The sequence below is a fragment of the Morchella sextelata genome, assembly GCF_020137385.1.
Source record: "Morchella sextelata strain SCLS chromosome Unknown scls_15, whole genome shotgun sequence".
Taxonomy (NCBI): Eukaryota; Fungi; Ascomycota; class Pezizomycetes; order Pezizales; family Morchellaceae; genus Morchella; species Morchella sextelata.
Window position 1 is genome coordinate 474,211 of NW_025408630.1, and position 18,544 is coordinate 492,754.

General features: G+C 47.2%; 3 protein-coding genes across 3 annotated transcripts; all 3 read left to right on the top strand.

Annotated features, from left to right (window-relative positions):
• Positions 1-62: 62 nt before the first annotated feature.
• H6S33_003445 (uncharacterized protein) lies at positions 63-1,063 on the top strand (the record flags this gene model as incomplete). The annotated part of the gene is made up of 10 exons (XM_044834788.1): positions 63-65; positions 136-170; positions 249-297; positions 384-416; positions 480-509; positions 597-602; positions 730-752; positions 802-876; positions 933-965; positions 1,060-1,063. 10 exons carry the CDS (start codon positions 63-65, stop codon positions 1,061-1,063), a joined length of 291 nt encoding a protein of 96 aa, XP_044691806.1.
• An 8,614-nt stretch (positions 1,064-9,677) lies between these two features.
• H6S33_003446 (uncharacterized protein) lies at positions 9,678-10,993 on the top strand (the record flags this gene model as incomplete). The annotated part of the gene is made up of 7 exons (XM_044834789.1): positions 9,678-9,691; positions 9,767-9,842; positions 9,941-10,108; positions 10,167-10,204; positions 10,276-10,416; positions 10,480-10,902; positions 10,963-10,993. 7 exons carry the CDS (start codon positions 9,678-9,680, stop codon positions 10,991-10,993), a joined length of 891 nt encoding a protein of 296 aa, XP_044691807.1.
• Positions 10,994-15,683: 4,690 nt separating this feature from the next.
• Positions 15,684-17,637, top strand: H6S33_003447 (uncharacterized protein; the record flags this gene model as incomplete). Its single annotated transcript, XM_044834790.1, has 3 exons — positions 15,684-17,245; positions 17,306-17,454; positions 17,522-17,637. 3 exons carry the CDS (start codon positions 15,684-15,686, stop codon positions 17,635-17,637), a joined length of 1,827 nt encoding a protein of 608 aa, XP_044691808.1.
• Positions 17,638-18,544: the final 907 nt, after the last annotated feature.

Below are 18,544 nucleotides of genomic sequence, written 5' to 3' on the forward strand. Positions count from 1 at the left end.
CATCGATCGCATGCACTCCCTAAGCCATTTAAACCACGGAATTTAGCTGTATGTATATCTAGATGGTAAGTCCTAAAGGATCGATCCTTGTATGCGTTATCATTCAACCGATCTTTATGTTCTTAATGATCCAAGGTATACGAATCACGTTTTGAGATCAAGTTTTTCTGGTTCGATTCGATCATCTATGACAGATCGGACCAGAGGGTTCCAAAGGAAAGGAGTGCGGGAATAACCGCTTGATCAAGGTCGGTTCAGGGTGTCACCATCGGTGGAAGTCGGACTAGTTACCTCGAGGTATGCAGATTTTTTTTTTTTAAAAAAAAAATAACTCCTTAATATGTTTGACATCAGCATATGTAGGCACTTACAGTACGTTGCAGCCGCTCCTAGTCGAGAGAATTGAATTCCCCTGCGTTGTGTTGACTGAATCTGATATGTCATGCATGAAAATTCCAATGTTAGGAACACAAACGTAGGATGAAAGGGAAGCCAGCCGTAAATTCCCAGTAAGCTGCGCATTATAAATATACCCTTATATTTGCTTCGCTCTAGGGCATAAGCTATAAGCCTCTCTTGACTAACAGGCTGATTAGGAGGGGGTAAGAACAGAAAAACCTTCTTTCCGCGTGTGAAACGGGGGGATTTAATACTGATCTGATTGACGTGCACCACAAGCTTTTTTTTTTTTAGCTGAGCAGAATGCTGCAGATCGAATGTCATCATTAGAAGTACCCCTGTCTTTGTGTAAGGTAAGAAGTTCATCCCTCAATTGATCCATAGGCTAATTTATGGCAGCAGATACCTAGTACCTAGATTGCAATCTACACCACCATCACAACCACAACCAAAGACCACCGAAATGTCGAGTTTATGGTTATAGATTATCCGAGACCCGAGAAGGTGTTGGGTGGGACTTGAATTGACGGCAGTTCCATTTCGCCGGAAATATCACCACTTTACAGGTCCGTGTTTGCGTTGCGTGTTTCAGCCTGCCTGCAACTGATAGTACTCTACATACATGTGCTAATAACTTGACATGCCGGCCCCGGGACTCAGTTAAATATTCACGAATGTCCGTGCCGACTGGAGTGATGATCTGCAGTTGATTAGTTGGTGTTAGTGGATTCGTTCCTACAGGGAGAGAAAATCATGCCAAGGCAAATCCACCTAGTGAGTTGTATATACATACATGATGATAAAAGCACAGGGTAGCCTCAGAAGTATACCTAAAGTCACTAAAAAATCTACTTTTGGCTTTGTTGTGGCGATGGAATTGATCCTACCCTTCCTCTGTACTATTGTCGGTGTGATAGGTGAGCGTGACATTCTTACCACATGGTGACTGCCGCTATCTTACTCCCTACTACTACCGACTTAGTAACTATTGCGTGACAACTATATTACTGACTAATTGTTAATTTGTGATCCTCCACTACAGTAACAGGCTTGGTTATAAGTTGGATAGAAGTATCTAAGAGGCAAAAATCAAGAATGAATCTATGAATCGATTAATAGAAGGCAAAAATTGTGTCGAGTGAGTGCCTATGAAGCAGCGCTAACAAGACCGGATAACACAAAAAATGAGATGTACTAAGAGCCAGCACAGTAGAGTACCTCAGATGAAAATAACATCCGGAAAGGCTACTTGCCGGTCTACAGGATAGGCACACTCCAACCCAAAGCAAAGGGCCGGCAGTCGCAGTCGCTTAACCGGCCAACTCTTTCTCATCAATGCCCTTTCACACGCACCTTCAAACACCTTTCCCGTACAACACTCCGATGCATCTGGTTCCAATACCCTGGGTCGTCGAAACCTGTATCTCCCTCAGAAGGAAAGAAAAAAGTGGTCCCAGTAAACTCCCCCATTCCACCATGGGCTGAGCCGTCGTGTTGCGTTACAGTGTACCTACTGATAAAGAATTTTGGTAGGCATCGATATCCCTGTAGGTATGTTTTCTGACCGCAAAGAACCAGAGAAAAGTCTGGTATTGCCAACCCTAACCCAGTAACTGCATTGCATTGCATCTCACATATCACTTTCAAAAATGCCTAGATTTCCATGTCTCAGACTGACGGTGTAGAGTTTTAATCAACCTGCATGCTTCCCCGTCGGATGCCTTGCCATCATTGCCATTCTCGATCTAGCCCTAGTAGACCCTATTCAGATGCAATAAAAACACTCTGTAATTTCCCAGAGTGTGTACCCAGTTACCGGGTGGTTTGAAAGGGAAGGAAAGAGCTCATGTTAACTCTTATGGCTATCCAAACAAGTATCTCCGGGACTCAGTCATACACATGGACACACATTGCGCGGCCATCATGTTACCCAGCATACGTTTCAGGCCTGATGTCTGGAAACATCAAATCGTACGTACATATATACGGTTGAAGGGAGACCCATCAAATTTTGTTTCCTTTCGATGCACTAATTAGGATGTTTTATGTCGTGCTGCAGGAAAACTTACCACCAAACAAAATTTCAAAACCGGACTCTAGGTACATACGGTACATACGGTGCCTTGACTACCGTTTTCTGCCTCTGTCCCCCACACACCCACACCATTTTTTCTTTTTTTTTCCCTCTCTCCAAAACGCCTGTTGCACGCACACTGCAAGAGTACCTATCGTAATTCCCGTAATTCCGTCTTCCGAATTCCTGGAGAGCCGGAAAGGCCTGGGAGCATATATGTGAAGGTGTGTGTGTTCCATATATTCACTTATTATTACCGAGTGAGTAACTTACTGTAGCTGAATAGTACCAAGCCACGCATGCCATCATGCAGTGAGACCATCATGTCCACTTGAAGTTCCGGGATCCCAACCAAACGTGGTGTACCAATTTCCAAAAGCAGTTATCACAGGAAACAAAAACACAAGCTTAAGTGAGACATTAAAACGGGTGATCGCGTCATCAAACATCGTACAACGGAAGGAAGCCATCTTCTTTCCACCGATTTCCTGGAAATGCACGCTCCGAGGTGCCATCCATGATCCATCCATATTCAAACGTTATTCAAACGTTGCTATCCATCCCTTCATCTCGGTTCGGTAGATGCATGCGTTCAATTCAATCCTTTCCCGCCTTTCTGCTCTACCCTCCTCCATACATATGTAGATATACCAGTTAGGCGTTATGAGCCCTGGTAGTTCTAGAATCCACTCTAAATACTTCGCAGAGGTCCGTCTTGGTACCCCCACAGAACTTGTTCGACTACATACATGCTGTATGTGCTAGAGCAGAGAAAGTACTACACGGATTCCCGAATATCATTTCCGCCGGGTGGACCCAGCTGATACTGCCATGGCCAGACACGCGGGTACGTGTTTCTAACAACAACGACTTCAGTAAAACGTTACAGCCTGGTCATGAAACCATAGGGTAATATATTGATATTACAGGAATAGAGTTTTGTTTTTCAACATTTATCACGCTCTTGCAACTATGTTGCAATTGCACATTTTTCATTAATTCTGCAATTATCTAGTTTAAATTGTTTATTGATACTGTCTCCTTTCAATTGCATGATCCTGCATGTATCATACGCCGGAATTACCTGCAATTCCAGCACAGCAAACAAATAGATAGGAATGTATGGCAAAAAGCGAAAGGGATAGAGAGAGATGGGGGAAAAAATTGAAAAAATAAAATGAAAAACAAAATAGCAGTTGAGTTGCTTGTTTCAACAAGCGCTTTCAAACGCAAGAAAGAGGGAAAAAAAAGAACGCACCTCAACATTCAGCCGCGTAGAACCCCCATTCATACCGGCGGCGCCATAAACTGCCGACATGAAAAGGCATCCATAAGTATGTACCTAGGTATTGCATCTTCTTCTTCCAGGCGTACTGCCTATGGCTAGGCCCGGGGGGGGCATATAGCTAGCAACTAAGCTTTCACCCCTTTTTCCAAGTGGAAAAAAAGGCCTTATAGCTGGAACTGGAAAGAAGGAAAGAATTTCTTGTGGGATCTTCTCCCGCCGGTAATGACGACAAAAGTCAGATCATATCACAGTCTTGAATGTCCCACTCATGATCACTGTACGCGCCCCCATCCCCCGCGATCTGGGTATAGATGTATATATGCAGATAAAGTATATAATATGGAAGCACTGCCGGTGCCCTACCTACTTGCTCTCCTGAGAATAGCTACATGTAGCTATCATAGAGTACCTAGCTATATACCAATTTATGCTACGGCTACGGGATCCTCCGGGTCCAGATCGATTTACCCTTACTACAATGTAGACTAGAGTGTGGAAAGATACATCCTATGGGATAGATGTACATACAGTACATATGCTTTGGTTTTCATATGAACCTGGCCTGGGACGTCAAGTTCGCGTAAGTTACCGTAGGCCACTACAGTATATATATTGGCAGACCAGTATTGGCGAGATTTATTCAAGGTTAGGTTAGATAGTACTGTAGTACTGGCCATGGAATAGGTAGTGAAGTACGGTCCTCTTTCAGACCCGACCAGTCAGTCCTCGTACACTAGGTATATCTCACCGTTGTACGTCCCGGACGTCTCTACCAACAACCTGGTAAATTCCACCAAAAGGGTTCAAACAATCTATATGTAAACGAGGATAGCTGAAGGTCATCCATGACCCATCATCAATCTCATCATCACCGTCTGTCAGGGATAAAAAGCAATATTGCCCATTAAAAAACGGCGACGGGAAGTATCGGCAAATATCCTATGGGCTTGCCCGATCCCCACCTTCCAGTTTCTCATGTCTCTATCGGCGCACTGAACCCGTTGATTCTCATTGCTCAACCCCAGCTGCTGCCAACCTCAGTGGAGGTCACCATCTATAGATAGTGGTACATACATACCGACCGGCCTTCTGCCCCCCTCCTTCTCCCGACGCTGGGAATCCTGTTCATCCTCTTGTTGATAGCCCTAGCTGCCCCCCCCCCCCCCCCACCCAAAGACTTTTTTCCTTTTTTTCCTTGACTTCTTGCTGTCTGTGCTTGGCGATCATCGGTTCTTTTCTTCCTACCATTACCTATCGATTAGGGCAATAATCAGCGATATCGGAGACTCGGCGATATCGTGTTCTGTTTTTTTGTTTTTTTCCCCTTCCTTCTTGACCGCTCTTCCGTTAGATATTTCTTCTTCTCCCCCCTCCCCCACTCTCCTCCGCTCTCCTCTCTCCTCTTCCTAGTCCTCCTCCTAGCTCCTCGCTTCGTGTTTGGACGGATTTTCCTCCTAACGGGAGTCCCTGCTTGAATTCCTTGCAAACCCGTACTAACTACCCAGTAAGTATGTAGCTCGGATGCATCCGACGTCAAAAATTCTCCACACCGCGCGGAACTCCCGTCTTCTGGCTCGTGGCCCCATAGGTCCATCATATATTTCCCCCTCCAAGGTAGTGGCGTAACTCGGGAAATAATATGGATGTAAAGTAAAGGATTTTCGAAATTGAGATGTACAATGGTATAACCTGGTTCCTGGCCACAGGAAAGAGTACCGGTGGGCTGATTGTGATACATGATATGAAATAGCCGATTTAATTCCCCTACTGGCCAAAGCGTCATTTTTCGAAACAAAGCTTCAAATCTCGCGATTGTGAAAGGTGAGGACCGTAAGTATCGGGAACGCAGGAATTTGAATAAAGACACGGACCATGAGGAACGGGAACCGCCGTTGTGGCATGCTGAAACGGCGCGGATTCCAGGTCGGATCCAGTGTAGGTTGCAGCGTACGGGTAGGCAGTCCTGATATCTTTCCTTTTGCTACCCTTTCAGATCAACCTAAATATAATTATAAGGCCCCCTAAAGCCACCCGCGCGCGGTAAAATAGAAAATAAAAAAAAATAAAAAATAAAAAATAAAAAAACATAATTGCGTATGTAGCCACAGCGGCGCGTACTTGATTGCCGAGGCAGCCAAGAAAAGGAAGGCCATAATTTATGTCGACATCCCATCCATAATGTCCATCTATCGCGAGCTACATGCCTAGCTTTTCGGGAAGAGGAGGTCATTGCCGGTGGACGAACTAACTTCAGAGTTTGTGCAAAGCAGTTTCGACTTTGACATGTGGTGCTGTGGTCTAGATGCGTATGATTTGGATATCATTGTTTGCCACGACGTTCCTTTATTTTTTATTTTATTTTTATTGTTTTGATTTGTTCTCTTCGACTTCGACTTTTCCAAAGCTCCTCCTGTGAGGATCAATCTATGTAAGCACTATACGATACGATACGGAAAGGCCAAAGAAGAAGCTTGAGCATGGGGGGAGGGGGTGTAACTGGGGTAAATAAAAAATAAAAAAAAATAAAAAATAAAAAATAAAAAAAAATGTGATCGGAGCAGTGCAGAAAACATGAGCTGTCCAACTGTATGGATCAATCCATCCAGCCCAGCCACACATCCCAGAATGGTGGAAGAGGCAGAGGAGGGCAGATCAACCACAGGCGGCGTACGAGCTGCTCAGGTGATCGTCCCTGTTTCATCTCAACGCAAGCGAGTGAATTGCTAATGTTTGACAGGGGTGACGATGGGCCGTGAGAAATCAATTGACAGCAAGAAGGTCAAAGCTTTTTATCTGAGTTCTTTGGACCCGCCTATCCTCCTCCACCATCCTCATCCACCCCCCCTCCCTCCCAATACCCCCTGTGAATGCGGTGAGTGAGCGGGGTGACGGTAACTCATGAACCCTGACATTATCAAAATAGGTAACTGCCTCCCTCTTCTCAGAACCTGGTGTCGCAAAACTGAGTTTTGAGATGTCTTATGTCAAAACTAGGTGTTCAATTGTACGTTGAGTGGCCGTGATGCGCGAGTTGAGAGAGTGATAGAGAGAGTGTGAGGATGTGTGTGTCTGGGGAGGTTCCTATCCCCGGGGTAGGGAGGCCACGATAAAGTATATGTATACCTAATCTGACTGAACCGTATTTCTGTAACGGTTATAACACGGTTCATGTTCGCGATGATCATTGATATCTTATGTACAGCATGTACTCCGTGAGCCGATGTGCGCCTCGAGAAAAGAAGAGAGAGGATGATGAGGGGAGTTAAAAATAAAAAACCTTCTGGGGGGGGGGGGTTATATGTCGAGGCTTGGAACAGATGCTGCCAATCATATCCATCCTGACTGTCGGTCGATTGCCATATATAACGGATGTTAAGTGCAATAGGTACGTAGGTACATACAACATGTACCCAGCACCCATTCTACACCCACAACTACAATCATCATCGGCCGCCGACACTACAAACCACCACAACTACGACTACTACCACCACGATATCCGCCTAGGCTCCCTCTTTTTGGAACGGAACCAGGGCCACATGGCGTTCGTTGGGCAGGGCTTGGTTTTTTAATCGCCCGCCCACCGACCCAAACTGGCGGTACCGCAGGCAACTCAAAGCCACCCAAATCCAAGGCAGGCTGGCCCCCATCAGAACAGAACTGGCGAATGTAGCCTGGCAAGGCCAGGGAAGGGAGGTTAGTGGCGGGTAAGTGGGGAACTCAGTTTCAAGCAAGCGAACCACCACTACCACCTAACCATTTTCAACGGTAACCTATGAGACTTAGATCCATGCCGAGTAACCTACATATCAACCCTGCCTAAGTTGTGGTGGTGGTGGTCAAACTCAACTCAGCAAAACGCAACTCGCTTGAGTGGGGGAGTAAAAATGTTGTCGGGACAGGCAACAAGCAATATCCTGTCTGGCTGATGCTTCTATGCAACCCTATCCAAGCAAGTTCCTGACCCAGAAGCCTCCATGATCCATCTACCACACTTTCCCACACGTCTGGGTTGCGTCCGGCCTCTTATCCACCGCTCACTCATTTCATCCTAGGATGGATGGGTAAGGCAGAGGGATGGACTCTTCGAAAGAAAAAAAAAAAAAATTAATGCCTAGAAAAAAGCAAATAAATCCTGAGGGGGAAAAAAAAGTTATTTGCTGCTGCTCTAGCTCCCAGAAGAGCGGGGCGTAACCATTGGAACGTGCATTAAGATAGATGCACATCGTTCACTCTCTAAACAGGCATCCATCCATCCAGCTCAAGGAAAGGAACCACTGCAAGCAAGCAAAGGGTGCCTGTCCGCAGGCGAGAGGGAAAAGTGAAATATGGAAGGGATCGAGGGGAGAGGGGGAAAATTACCCAGAAATTTGCGCTTTCCCTTTCGTCGCTTTTGCCCCGAGAAACCACACCACGTTCACAGGGTTGGATCTTCTATTCTGGATACCTACCCAGACTACTTGTATGGTACAACGGCCTGATTCCGAAGGGTCAATAATCAATCAATCCATGGGACACGAGCATGTAGGTACGTACCCAAGTGGATATCAGCATGCGATGCCGAGCCGGCCATGTATGTACGGTACTCTAGGTATCTAGAGTAGCACTTGACGGCTCAATTGGCCAGGGAGAAAAGGGAAAAGAAACACAAAAGAAGAAATATGACAGTCAGTGGGAGTGCACTGTACTGGGAGAAGCCACATGAGAAGATCGAAGAATGGGGAATTATGCATCAAGGCGGCTTGCATATGAAGAAGAAAAAGGAAGTATCGGGGAACGATGAGGGAAAGCAAGATGTGTAAAGAACCAAATATTATTCTTTGCGCAGGCCATCTCTCTTCATATCTAGGAATGTGCGAAATAGGGAAAGGTAATTGGTGAGCCACATCGTCATCGAGTCTTGTTTCTTTAACACCACCACGGTCCACCTACCTACTCTACCTACCTACTACATACCTACAGATTACACCTGAGAATTGTTTAGGAAAGGCCCCACAAACCAGACCACGGTATGCGTTGGCGCACAAACTACACTACACCCTTCTTAGAGAGGGCACACAAGGAATACCTTGCATTAATGTAGTATGTAGCAGCAGCAGCAGAAGACTGATGATGCTCTACATAGCACGGTACATGATATAATCAATGTTAATCACACTACGAAAGTGACCCAGTACAGTAAATTTTAGTAGACTCCGAGTAGAGAATAATACATTATCTGTATTATCGATTCTGTGGACCAGACAGGATATTAGGACCACACATACCCAGCACTTATTAGGTCTATCTTATTGAACCTTTGCTGTCACCCACGCTCTCACTCACCCATACCTACCTACCCCATAATCCTTGCTGCTTCACCCGCTCACGCACTTAGCGCTAGGTAGTAACTAGCAACAGCAGCGCGCTGGGAAAGGAGAGATCCCAGCAGTCTGGTTCGGGTTTCGCACCACCCATCTAGAGAGGAAGAGGGAGAGTAGCACCTCCCGCTTGAATATATACGTATCATATCTCCCTTCTCCTTCGCTCTCTCCTCTTTCTTCTGCTTCCTTCCCACTCGAATTTGACAGCCGGCAGACATAATCATTAATTATTCTCTCCTAACTGCATCCTTCTGCCAACCCCCTCACTCCTCGCCCTCAATAGCGGTTCTGTCCTCTTTCGACTCTACTTTCATCTCTCCTCATAAGCCACCCGCCCCCCCGCCCCTCATCCTTCCAATCCTCGTCAACACTCAATCAACTCAGCCTTATCGTCCGTCTCTCAAACTTTTCCCAATAACCCCCCCAAACAACCTTCAAAATTCTTTCTCCAGCTCAACTCGTTGGTCTTGACCGCCATAATATAATACACCCTGTACAAACAAGGTCACCTCCTACATCATCTTTTGATCCGGTGCCATTACCACCCGTAACAATGGCCTCCCAGTTGTAGGCGATAACCCTCTATATGTATTTCAAAGCTGCAATAGAATACCTCTCGCTCACAACAGTGAAATTGAATAGGAACACACACCAGTTTGAGAACGGAAGGAGGTTTCACGGATACCGCGGTGGTGCCTACATGTATCCAAACGATGAGGTACGTCTTTTTCTGAGATTTTGAAATCAAAGAAGAAAAAAAACATAATTTACCACGCGACCTCCTTTCTCGAGGTTTAACTAACTTTTTCGATTTAGAAAGAGCAAGACCGTCTCGACATCTACCATAAGATGTTTTCTGTTGCGCGCAGGGAACTTCATCGCGCGCCTATTACCAGGAACCACCTGCCGACGAGGATTTTGGACCTAGGAACTGGTACTGGGATCTGGGCGATTGATATGGCAGATCAGTACCCAGAGGCAGAGGTAGATTCAGACATCAATCAGGATACGATAAGGGCTCGGTCTAACAATTGTGGTTTAGGTTATTGGTATCGATCTTTCTCTAATACAACCAAAATGGTTAGTCGAATTCCCCCAGAATTGAGTGAATGTTAGGGATAGTAGAGCTGATAATTGTTCGTTGAATCTAGGATCCCAAAGAATCTGCGGTTCCAAATCAGTGATTTCGAAAGCGAATGGACCCTTGGTAAAGATTCATTCGACCTGATCCACCTACGGATTGGCGCTGGGAGTGTTTCCAACTGGCTCAGTCTCTTTAGGCGAGCTTTCGAGTAAGCGAACCCATTTCAAGTGGTCCTCCTACCCCTAGACTAACAATAGCTCTTCTACTGCAGTCACCTAAAACCTGGTCTTGGCTGGGTCGAATACATCGAGATTGACCTACATGCCCGCAGCGACGATGGGACACTAACTCCAACCCACGCGCTCACCCAATGGCAGAATTATATACTAGAGTCGACGGAACGCGCGGGGAAGCCATTACGATATGATCCGCGGACGGGAATCACCTTGAAGGAAGCTGGGTTTGTTGATGTCCAGGAGGTTATTTTGAAGCTACCACTCAGCCCTTGGCCATCAGACCCTTACCTCAAGGAGTGTGCACGGTGGTATAATTTGGGGCTTGGAGAGGCACTCGAGGCATACACATTGGGTCCCATGACGAGAGTGCAGGGCTGGTCGGTAGAGGATGTTCACAACCTGTTGATACCCGTACAGAGGGAAATGAACAGCAAGCAAATACACGCTTACCACAACATGTACGTTCATTCTGGCGATCTGGTCACGAAGAAACTGTTGCTGACATATCCTCTTAACAGGCACATCTGGATTGCGCGACGACCTGCGTAAACAATTCAAGAAAAATTAACGAAAAAAAACCTGCAAATCTTCAAAGATAGTAACGAAACAGCCTTTTCCTTTTTTTTTTAGACTGGAGTTTTGATTCCTTTCATCTTTCGGCGAGACCAACACATTTTGGCCCTCACAACGGCATATTCCTTTCCAATCATCACCAGGGTTGGAGCTGGCAGGGAAGATAACGCAATCATGGGGATGCTAATTTCCCCGTAGCGTCACTTTTAAGCAAATGGCCGCCGATTTTCTTTTTCATATCTCATTTCATTTCTCTAATCTGGGTATTATTTGGGGGGCGTAATTTTGTTTATTTTGTTTGATATCCACTTCTTGTTTGTTTTTTCTTTTTTTTTTCCCTTTCTTATATTCTCTTTCCTTCTTCTACTACTTGCATGTTTCTTGCGTCTTGGGAGATTTTAAAGATGGGAAACACAAAAGCAGCTGCAGGATCGGAACGGACATTTGGGAGGAAAAAAAAGTTTTATTTCATTTCAATCTTTTACCACTGGGGAAAATGGAGATTGGTTGGTTGGGGTTTTTTTTATTATTTGGAGATGCCCACGGGTACTTTTATCGCCGTTTTGGTCCGCTTCAGGTTTTCTTTTAGGGGTGTGTTTGATGTGTGTTTTGTGAATTTGGATTCGGACTTGGATTTTTTTCTTCTTTTTTTTTCTTTTTCCATCTCACTTGTATGACTTCTTAAAGCGGGGCGTTTTACTCTTTTTTTTTTTTTTTTTTTTTTTTCTATCTTCCTTCTCAGTAATTTTTTTATTACTCTACCGTGTATCTATTTTTTTCTTTTCTTTTCCTTCTTTCTTGCGTTATTACAGCCGAGACACAAAGCCAGGCCGGGGTCAGGTTCAGGTTCAGGTCCATAAGAAAGTAGCAATAGTGCTCGAGCTCGTGCCGATATCATCATCAAAAAAGATCCGGCCGGACGTGGACGGTTTTTTTTTTTTTTTTTTTTTTGCTTCAAGGACCTACACACCGTACAAGCACTACTGCTATGAACTTGAACCTCGAAGCAGTAACAGCGCCGGTTTCTTCTGATTATGAACTCTATGACTCTCTTGTACTACTACCACCCCATCGTTCATCCATCCATCCAGCCATCCCATCACATGTGAATCATAATATCAGCGTACTCAACTCAGCCCTCATTATATTGCTATGTAATACCTATGTAACTGCTCCCTCCCTTCCCTCCCCCCCTCCCTCCCTCCCTCCCTCTACCCATTCCTTCCCAGCAGCTCGGACTGTCGATATTCATTCACTTATTTTATTCGTTGCCTCATGTTTATCACTGTGGGGGGCCGGTGGTGCGGTGCGGAGAGGAGAGGCACCTAGCGCTGCTAGCTAGCTAGCTAGCTAACGGCCAGTGTGGTTCGCCGGTCGGCCCCGAAATTAAGCTCTCAGACACTGGAGCGGTTGTGGCACTCACTGGCTGCTAGATAGCTGGCTAGTGGATGGGAGGTGAGTGGTAGTACACGAGTGGGTAGACGAGGCGGTATGGTGGTTGTGGTGTAGAGTGGAGTGTGTAGGTAGGGTAGGGGTTTGGAACTGTCTGGAGGTAGACTGTAGCTTTACTGGGACAGGGTGGTAGTCACGAGTAGGAGGTACCTACATGTAGGTACCTCTTTTGATAATCCACTCTGGGTACTCTACTCACAACACTACATAAATGCTCTAGAGCAGAGTAGGGACATGTCCCAAGATCAGTGATCGTCACGCCCATGATCTACCACGCATGCCGAAACGGGAACCCCATCCCCCCCCCAACCCCAATTGCGAAAAAAAGGTACATAAGAAAGTGATTCGTGCGGTGCGGTGCGGTTTTCCTGGTTGTGGTGTGTTTTGTTTTGTGTCGGGATGGAAGGCTTATTTTCGGTGCTGAGCTAGTTGACTGGAGGTTGGTGGAGAGAGCTGATGGTAGGCCTAGGGTAGATGGTTTGGAGGTGGTACGTAGGGTCACAGGGTGTCACTCACGACATAATCATCATTGCCGTACCATTGCCACAAGCATCATTGCCATACTTACTGATCATCCTCGTACCCGTTTTACAACATCACGCGTTTCTATACTCCACTATGTACTCTACTCTACTCTATATACTCCCCCATCCCCATCCCCATCCCCCGCCAATCCCAGCACAGCACAGACCTCCCTCAACTTTCGCCTCGGCCCCGGGATCGCCATCCGTTCGAGAGAGCTAAGGTACATACGGAGTTCCGTCGTTGTCTTTTTCTCTTGAAGGGGGGCGGGCGGGAAGAAGCGAGAGAGATGAAACTGTTTGATAATGGATTGTGCTTGTACATAGAGTAGAGTAGAGGAGTGTGTGTGGAGTGTGTGGAGTGTGTGTGGAGTGTGTGTAGGTAGAGCTTGACTGTATTGGCTTACCGGTCATCTCTGCTTTGGCCTCCCGGCGCAAGATGATGCGGATGCTGATGGATGTTGATGCGCGCAGATCATGGAGCTACATAGGCAGCGCAGGCACGAGTACATAGGTACGGGTATGTACTCTGCTGGGTCTGCTCTTTGTACTCTACACTTTGGCGATAAATTGAGCCCGGTGGGCCGCACCATCACCGTGTATTGACACTGTAGCGGAGCAAATCGAAATTAAAGCCAATATCTATCCACAGCTCACCCCATATCACAAATCCCCAAGTGCCGACTTTTTTTGCTTTTGTGCCAAGGGATGAGGGTTGCTGCGTTGTTTTGTAGTTATTCCTGGGCCACGTTTTTTTTTTCTTGTTTGGTTTTTATTAACTATTATTGAGGTCTGGGCTTCAATTGGGCTGTGTTCTGGACCGTCGGCCGGCCCTTATATTTAGGGCTTTCCTTCCCGGCCCGGCGAGAGAGAGAGGTCATGGCCACATTATTTACTCACCCTGCTTATATACATACCTGCCTATCATTTATTGGTACCGTTCGTCGTCGGCTGCCGCCGGCTGGCGGGTTCTGCGGGTAGGATTTTAATATCCTCTACGTATGATGAGCGGGTGGAGATGATTGCCGGGGATTTCGGATTTTTGTTAGGGCCGCGCACGTCATTAGGGTGTGTAGATGGGGGATAGTTTACGGGAGAGGTAATCATTGATGGGACGGAGTGGCCGAGGATCATCGGTATATCGCCATTGTGTCTCGGGGTAGCAGAGGCCGATAGAAGGAAGGTAGAGGAGGAAGGGGGAGGGAGGGTCCGCAGTGGGGAACCCGAGACAGATGCCGTGCGGATAAGCTTTCATTTGTGGGGGGGGGGGGGGGGGGGGGTTGCGGGTGTGGGTTGTAGATGTAGAGACGGGGGAGGGATTGGAGGAGGTTAGGGATGGAGAGCTCGGACGATGTTTTTTTTATTTAGTTGGGGGTGCCTGGGTGTGTTGTGACGTTGCTTTTGTGTGATTGGCGGGGGTGGTGGAGTCTAGAATGGATGGACGTGGATGGGCAGGGCAGTGTATGGGCAGTGGGGGATGGATGAGTGGAGTGGGTGAGTGAGTGAGTGAGTATACGAGTGGACTGAGTGGACTGAGTGGAGTGGGTGGAGTAAGTAAAGTGGATGATGAGTGAACAGTGGTCCACCGAGCGAGTGGATGAGTGAACTGAGTGGACCGAGTGTGTCTCTGCAGCTAGATAGCAGGCCCAAGTGCGAGTGTACGAGTGGACTGAGGTGGGATAGATTCGATGAGATTTGTGGGTGATGTGATGCGATGCGATGTGTGTGTGTGATTGATGTGATTTGCGTTGACTGGCGCAATCTATGGAGCATTGCGAGGCAGGGATCGGTGCTTGTGCGATACGGTTGGATAGAGAGCGAGCGAGCGAGCGAACGGTCATTGCGGATCTGATCGTGTCAGGGTCTGCGAAGCCTTGTCGGGCGATGGTGGAGAGAGTGCGGGAGAGGGAGAGGGAGTGGGGCTGCGGGAGGAGCAGAGGCATGCAAGGAGGGAAACGAGAAACGGTCAAGTTGTGATGGGCCATTGCAGTCTATAACCCTAACCCTGTTGATGTTGAGCTTGGCAGTGCTGCGGGAAGCTTGTAGAAAGGCGCCCAAGTGTGTTCTTGAATCTTTAAAGGGACAATTAAATTCAAATAGATTGATTTGAAGAGCCCCCGTAAAGCTTTCATGTCCCTGTAGACATAAGAGAGCGCAATCGCGTGAATGTAGATTTCCCCCCAAAACTCAAAATGTCTCCAAACGAGGTTCACAGCTTGGCGTTGCTATCTGACAGCGGGCGTTGCCTATGGTTACGGAGGGGATTTTTACCCCTGCCAAGAAAATACAATGACGTGCAACCGCACCCCACCAACCCCGCGATTTACACAACTTCCCCTGTCTCGTCTTCTTCCTCTTCTTCCTCCATTCTCCTCCAACATCATTCTCCCCAAAACATCTCTTTCCCCAACCATCATCACAACCCTTACCTCCCTCCTCCTCATCTTCATCATTCTTTCTCTCTTCCTCCTCTACCTACATCTCTTCATCATCAACCGCACCAACATCATTGTTACTTTTCTTCTTCTGTCTCGCTCCCCTGTTTTTACATCATCGTTGTTAGTTACCAACCGTTTCTGCGAGACACTCCTAGCAGACTTCACATCCTTCCTCTGCGGGACTACTTCTGCGGAAGTTACTCTGTCGACCGACCTCTACACTTTCCCCTCCAATCACAAAATCTCCGGAAAGTCATGTCTGTCGCCACAGTCCTCACCCCCGTCAAGTCCCATGGCGGAATCTTCAACACTCGTACCGCCGGCGGTCGTGTGAACCTCATGAAGTCATCTCCCCTCTCTAGAGTGACTTCCAACAATGCCCCTCCCTTCACCCCTCCCCGTGCCCGTCGCCATGACCCTGACTGGCACGTCGAGAGGAAGCCGTCTCACAATCTCCAGGAAGCCTGTACAAGTCGTGACGGAGGATCCCTTTTCGCATCCTACCAGACACCTACTAAAACTAGGAAAAACATTCCAGCCTCTCCGACAGCCAGGTTTGCCGTCTCGCCAAAATCTAACATTGCCGGTGCGTGTGCCTCGCCGCAGCGCGTGGGCGTCGGTGCCAGCAAGTGGACTTTGAACCCCGTCAACAGCTCGGCGTCAAAATACATCGCCAAAGTTGAGAAAAGGTTCCAACTCAGAAACGCAAAGCCAAAGAGGACCTGGGACGCTCCAAGAGATCGCTTCGTTCCTAACCGCGCAGCCAGTGGTGGTACTTGTTTACTAAAAATTCACAAGATCCAGACCCGTCTCAACAAATACTCCACTAACACTAAACTAAACACTGAGGAAGGAGTATTCGAAGGTCGTGTCTTTGGCCGTAACCATGGTCAAGTGAATGTTAAATCCCCAGGAATCGACTTTGATCAACCAAACGTGGAGGCGCTTCAGGCTCAGTCCTCCTTTGCTGACGCTTTGGGCATTGACCTTGAAAGTCGTGTCTTTGAATTCAGACCCAAGCCCAAGCCCAAGCCCTTTGACATGAGGGCCGAGTACAATCGTCCCCTTGTCAGTGTTGCTTCTAAAGAAAAACGTCACATCCAGTCTTGCCCAGATCGTGTGCTTGATGCTCCAGGAATTAGGGACGACTTCTACCTCAATCTCGTTGACTGGTCATCTGGGAATAGAGTTGTCGTTGGATTGGACCAGGAAGTTTACATCTGGAATGCGGCCACTAACCAATCTTCCCTTCTTGTACAAACACATGGAGATACTTATGTCAGCTCAGTCAAATTTGCTCTCGATGAAGAGACTCTTGCCATTGGAACTTCCGATGGAAAGGTTCAGATCTGGGACGTCGAGAAGCAGAAAAGAACTCGATCAATGCAATGCCATGACAGCCGTGTCGGCGTGATGGCTTGGAGCTCTGGTGGAACCTTCACCACCGGCAGTAAATCTGGAAGTATTTGGAATCATGACCTTCGCATGAGAGAACACAAAACTATTGAACTGATTAGTCACCACTTGGAGGTCTGTGGTCTCGAGTGGCGTTCTGACGGGCTTATGCTGGCTAGTGGTGGCAATGACAATGCCGTCAACATCTGGGACGCAAGAGTGTTGAATACGCCCAGATTCACTAAAACCAATCACAAAGCTGCAGTCAAGGCTCTCGCTTGGTCCCCATGGCAACTGAACACCCTTGCCACTGGAGGAGGTCAGGGCGACGGGAAGATTCACTTCTGGAATTCGACCACTGGTGCCCGCATTAAATCGATCGATTCCGGCAGCCAGGTTTCAAGCTTGAGGTGGAGTTCCAGGTATGCTCGCCGGCCCCCTCCATCCCTTATATTGAATTGAACTAACGAATACACTTTAAGCTATCGCGAGATCGTGTCGTGCCATGGCGCTCCCGATAATCAGCTGACGATCTGGAGTTATCCTGATCTGACTCGTAAATGCGAGATACCGGCACACGAGTCCCGAATCCTCTTTTCGGCTCTCAGCCCTGATGGTCAAACCCTTGCCAGTAAGTACCCTCCCTTCTTCCTCCTCCTCCAATTGGCTGCACGGTGATTCTAACTGTTTTCTTTCAGCCTGCGCGGATGATGAAAACCTCAAGTTCTGGAAGATCTTTGAGAAGCCTGGCAAGAAGCTTGCTACCAAAATCAAAGGCCGTCCTGATTGGATGCCGGACAGTGTCATCCGCTAAAAATAAAAAATAAAAACAGCTAGTTCAGTCCGGGTACTTACATTGCTCACTTTGGAGGATAGGAATAGGCAATTACAATTAGTTAACGGCAGCCAACCAATGACAAAAATTCTTTAACATGATTGGGTAGTTTTGTATTACAATTTTTATGCATTGCATGGCGATCGGAGTTACAGCATACACGGGTCATCAGTGGTTGGGAACAATCGGAATCGGGTGGGATGGGTAATTGCATTTTTGCTTTGCTCGCGTGTCTACTTACTCAATTAACTTGAATGTAGCCAATAAAAACACTTGTAATCTTGTTTGATAATCTTGTTTGATTAGTACTCCTACCTGCTAGAAAATTCCGTATTACCAGAACCATGGGTCATTTTATCAGATGCGCGCACGACCAGGCTTTTTCGAGTGACATTTCGTGAGATTTGGCCCCGTCAACTTGGCGGCGAATCAAACTTCAAAGAACACTGCCAGTGCCACTAGAAAAAACGTATGATACATACATAATTGTTTCAAACGATCTGAAAATACAACCCCTCATTGGGCGCCCGCCTGCTCGGGGAGCGTGCCCGAGTGTATATCGTTATTTATGAGTCTCCCTACTCCTCGGCGCAGTGCCCAACAAAACGGGGCTCACGTGGCGGGGGCCGCGGAGGGAGTGAGGATCTAGGGATCGAGGGAAGGAGGGAGGGAGGGAGGGAGGGAGGGAGGCATCCCTGGGTGGGAATCACACCACACGCTGCGCGCTGTAAGTGTGGATATATGGCACTTGTATCTGCTTGTTCTTGGATTCTACAAAGTTCTGCGTTTTTTTCGGAGGTTTGGCTTTTCGGTGGCGTTTGGGATCGAGCGCCTTCAACGGTTTATAAGCATGGTACGATCACCTTCAACGGTTTTTCAACGGCTT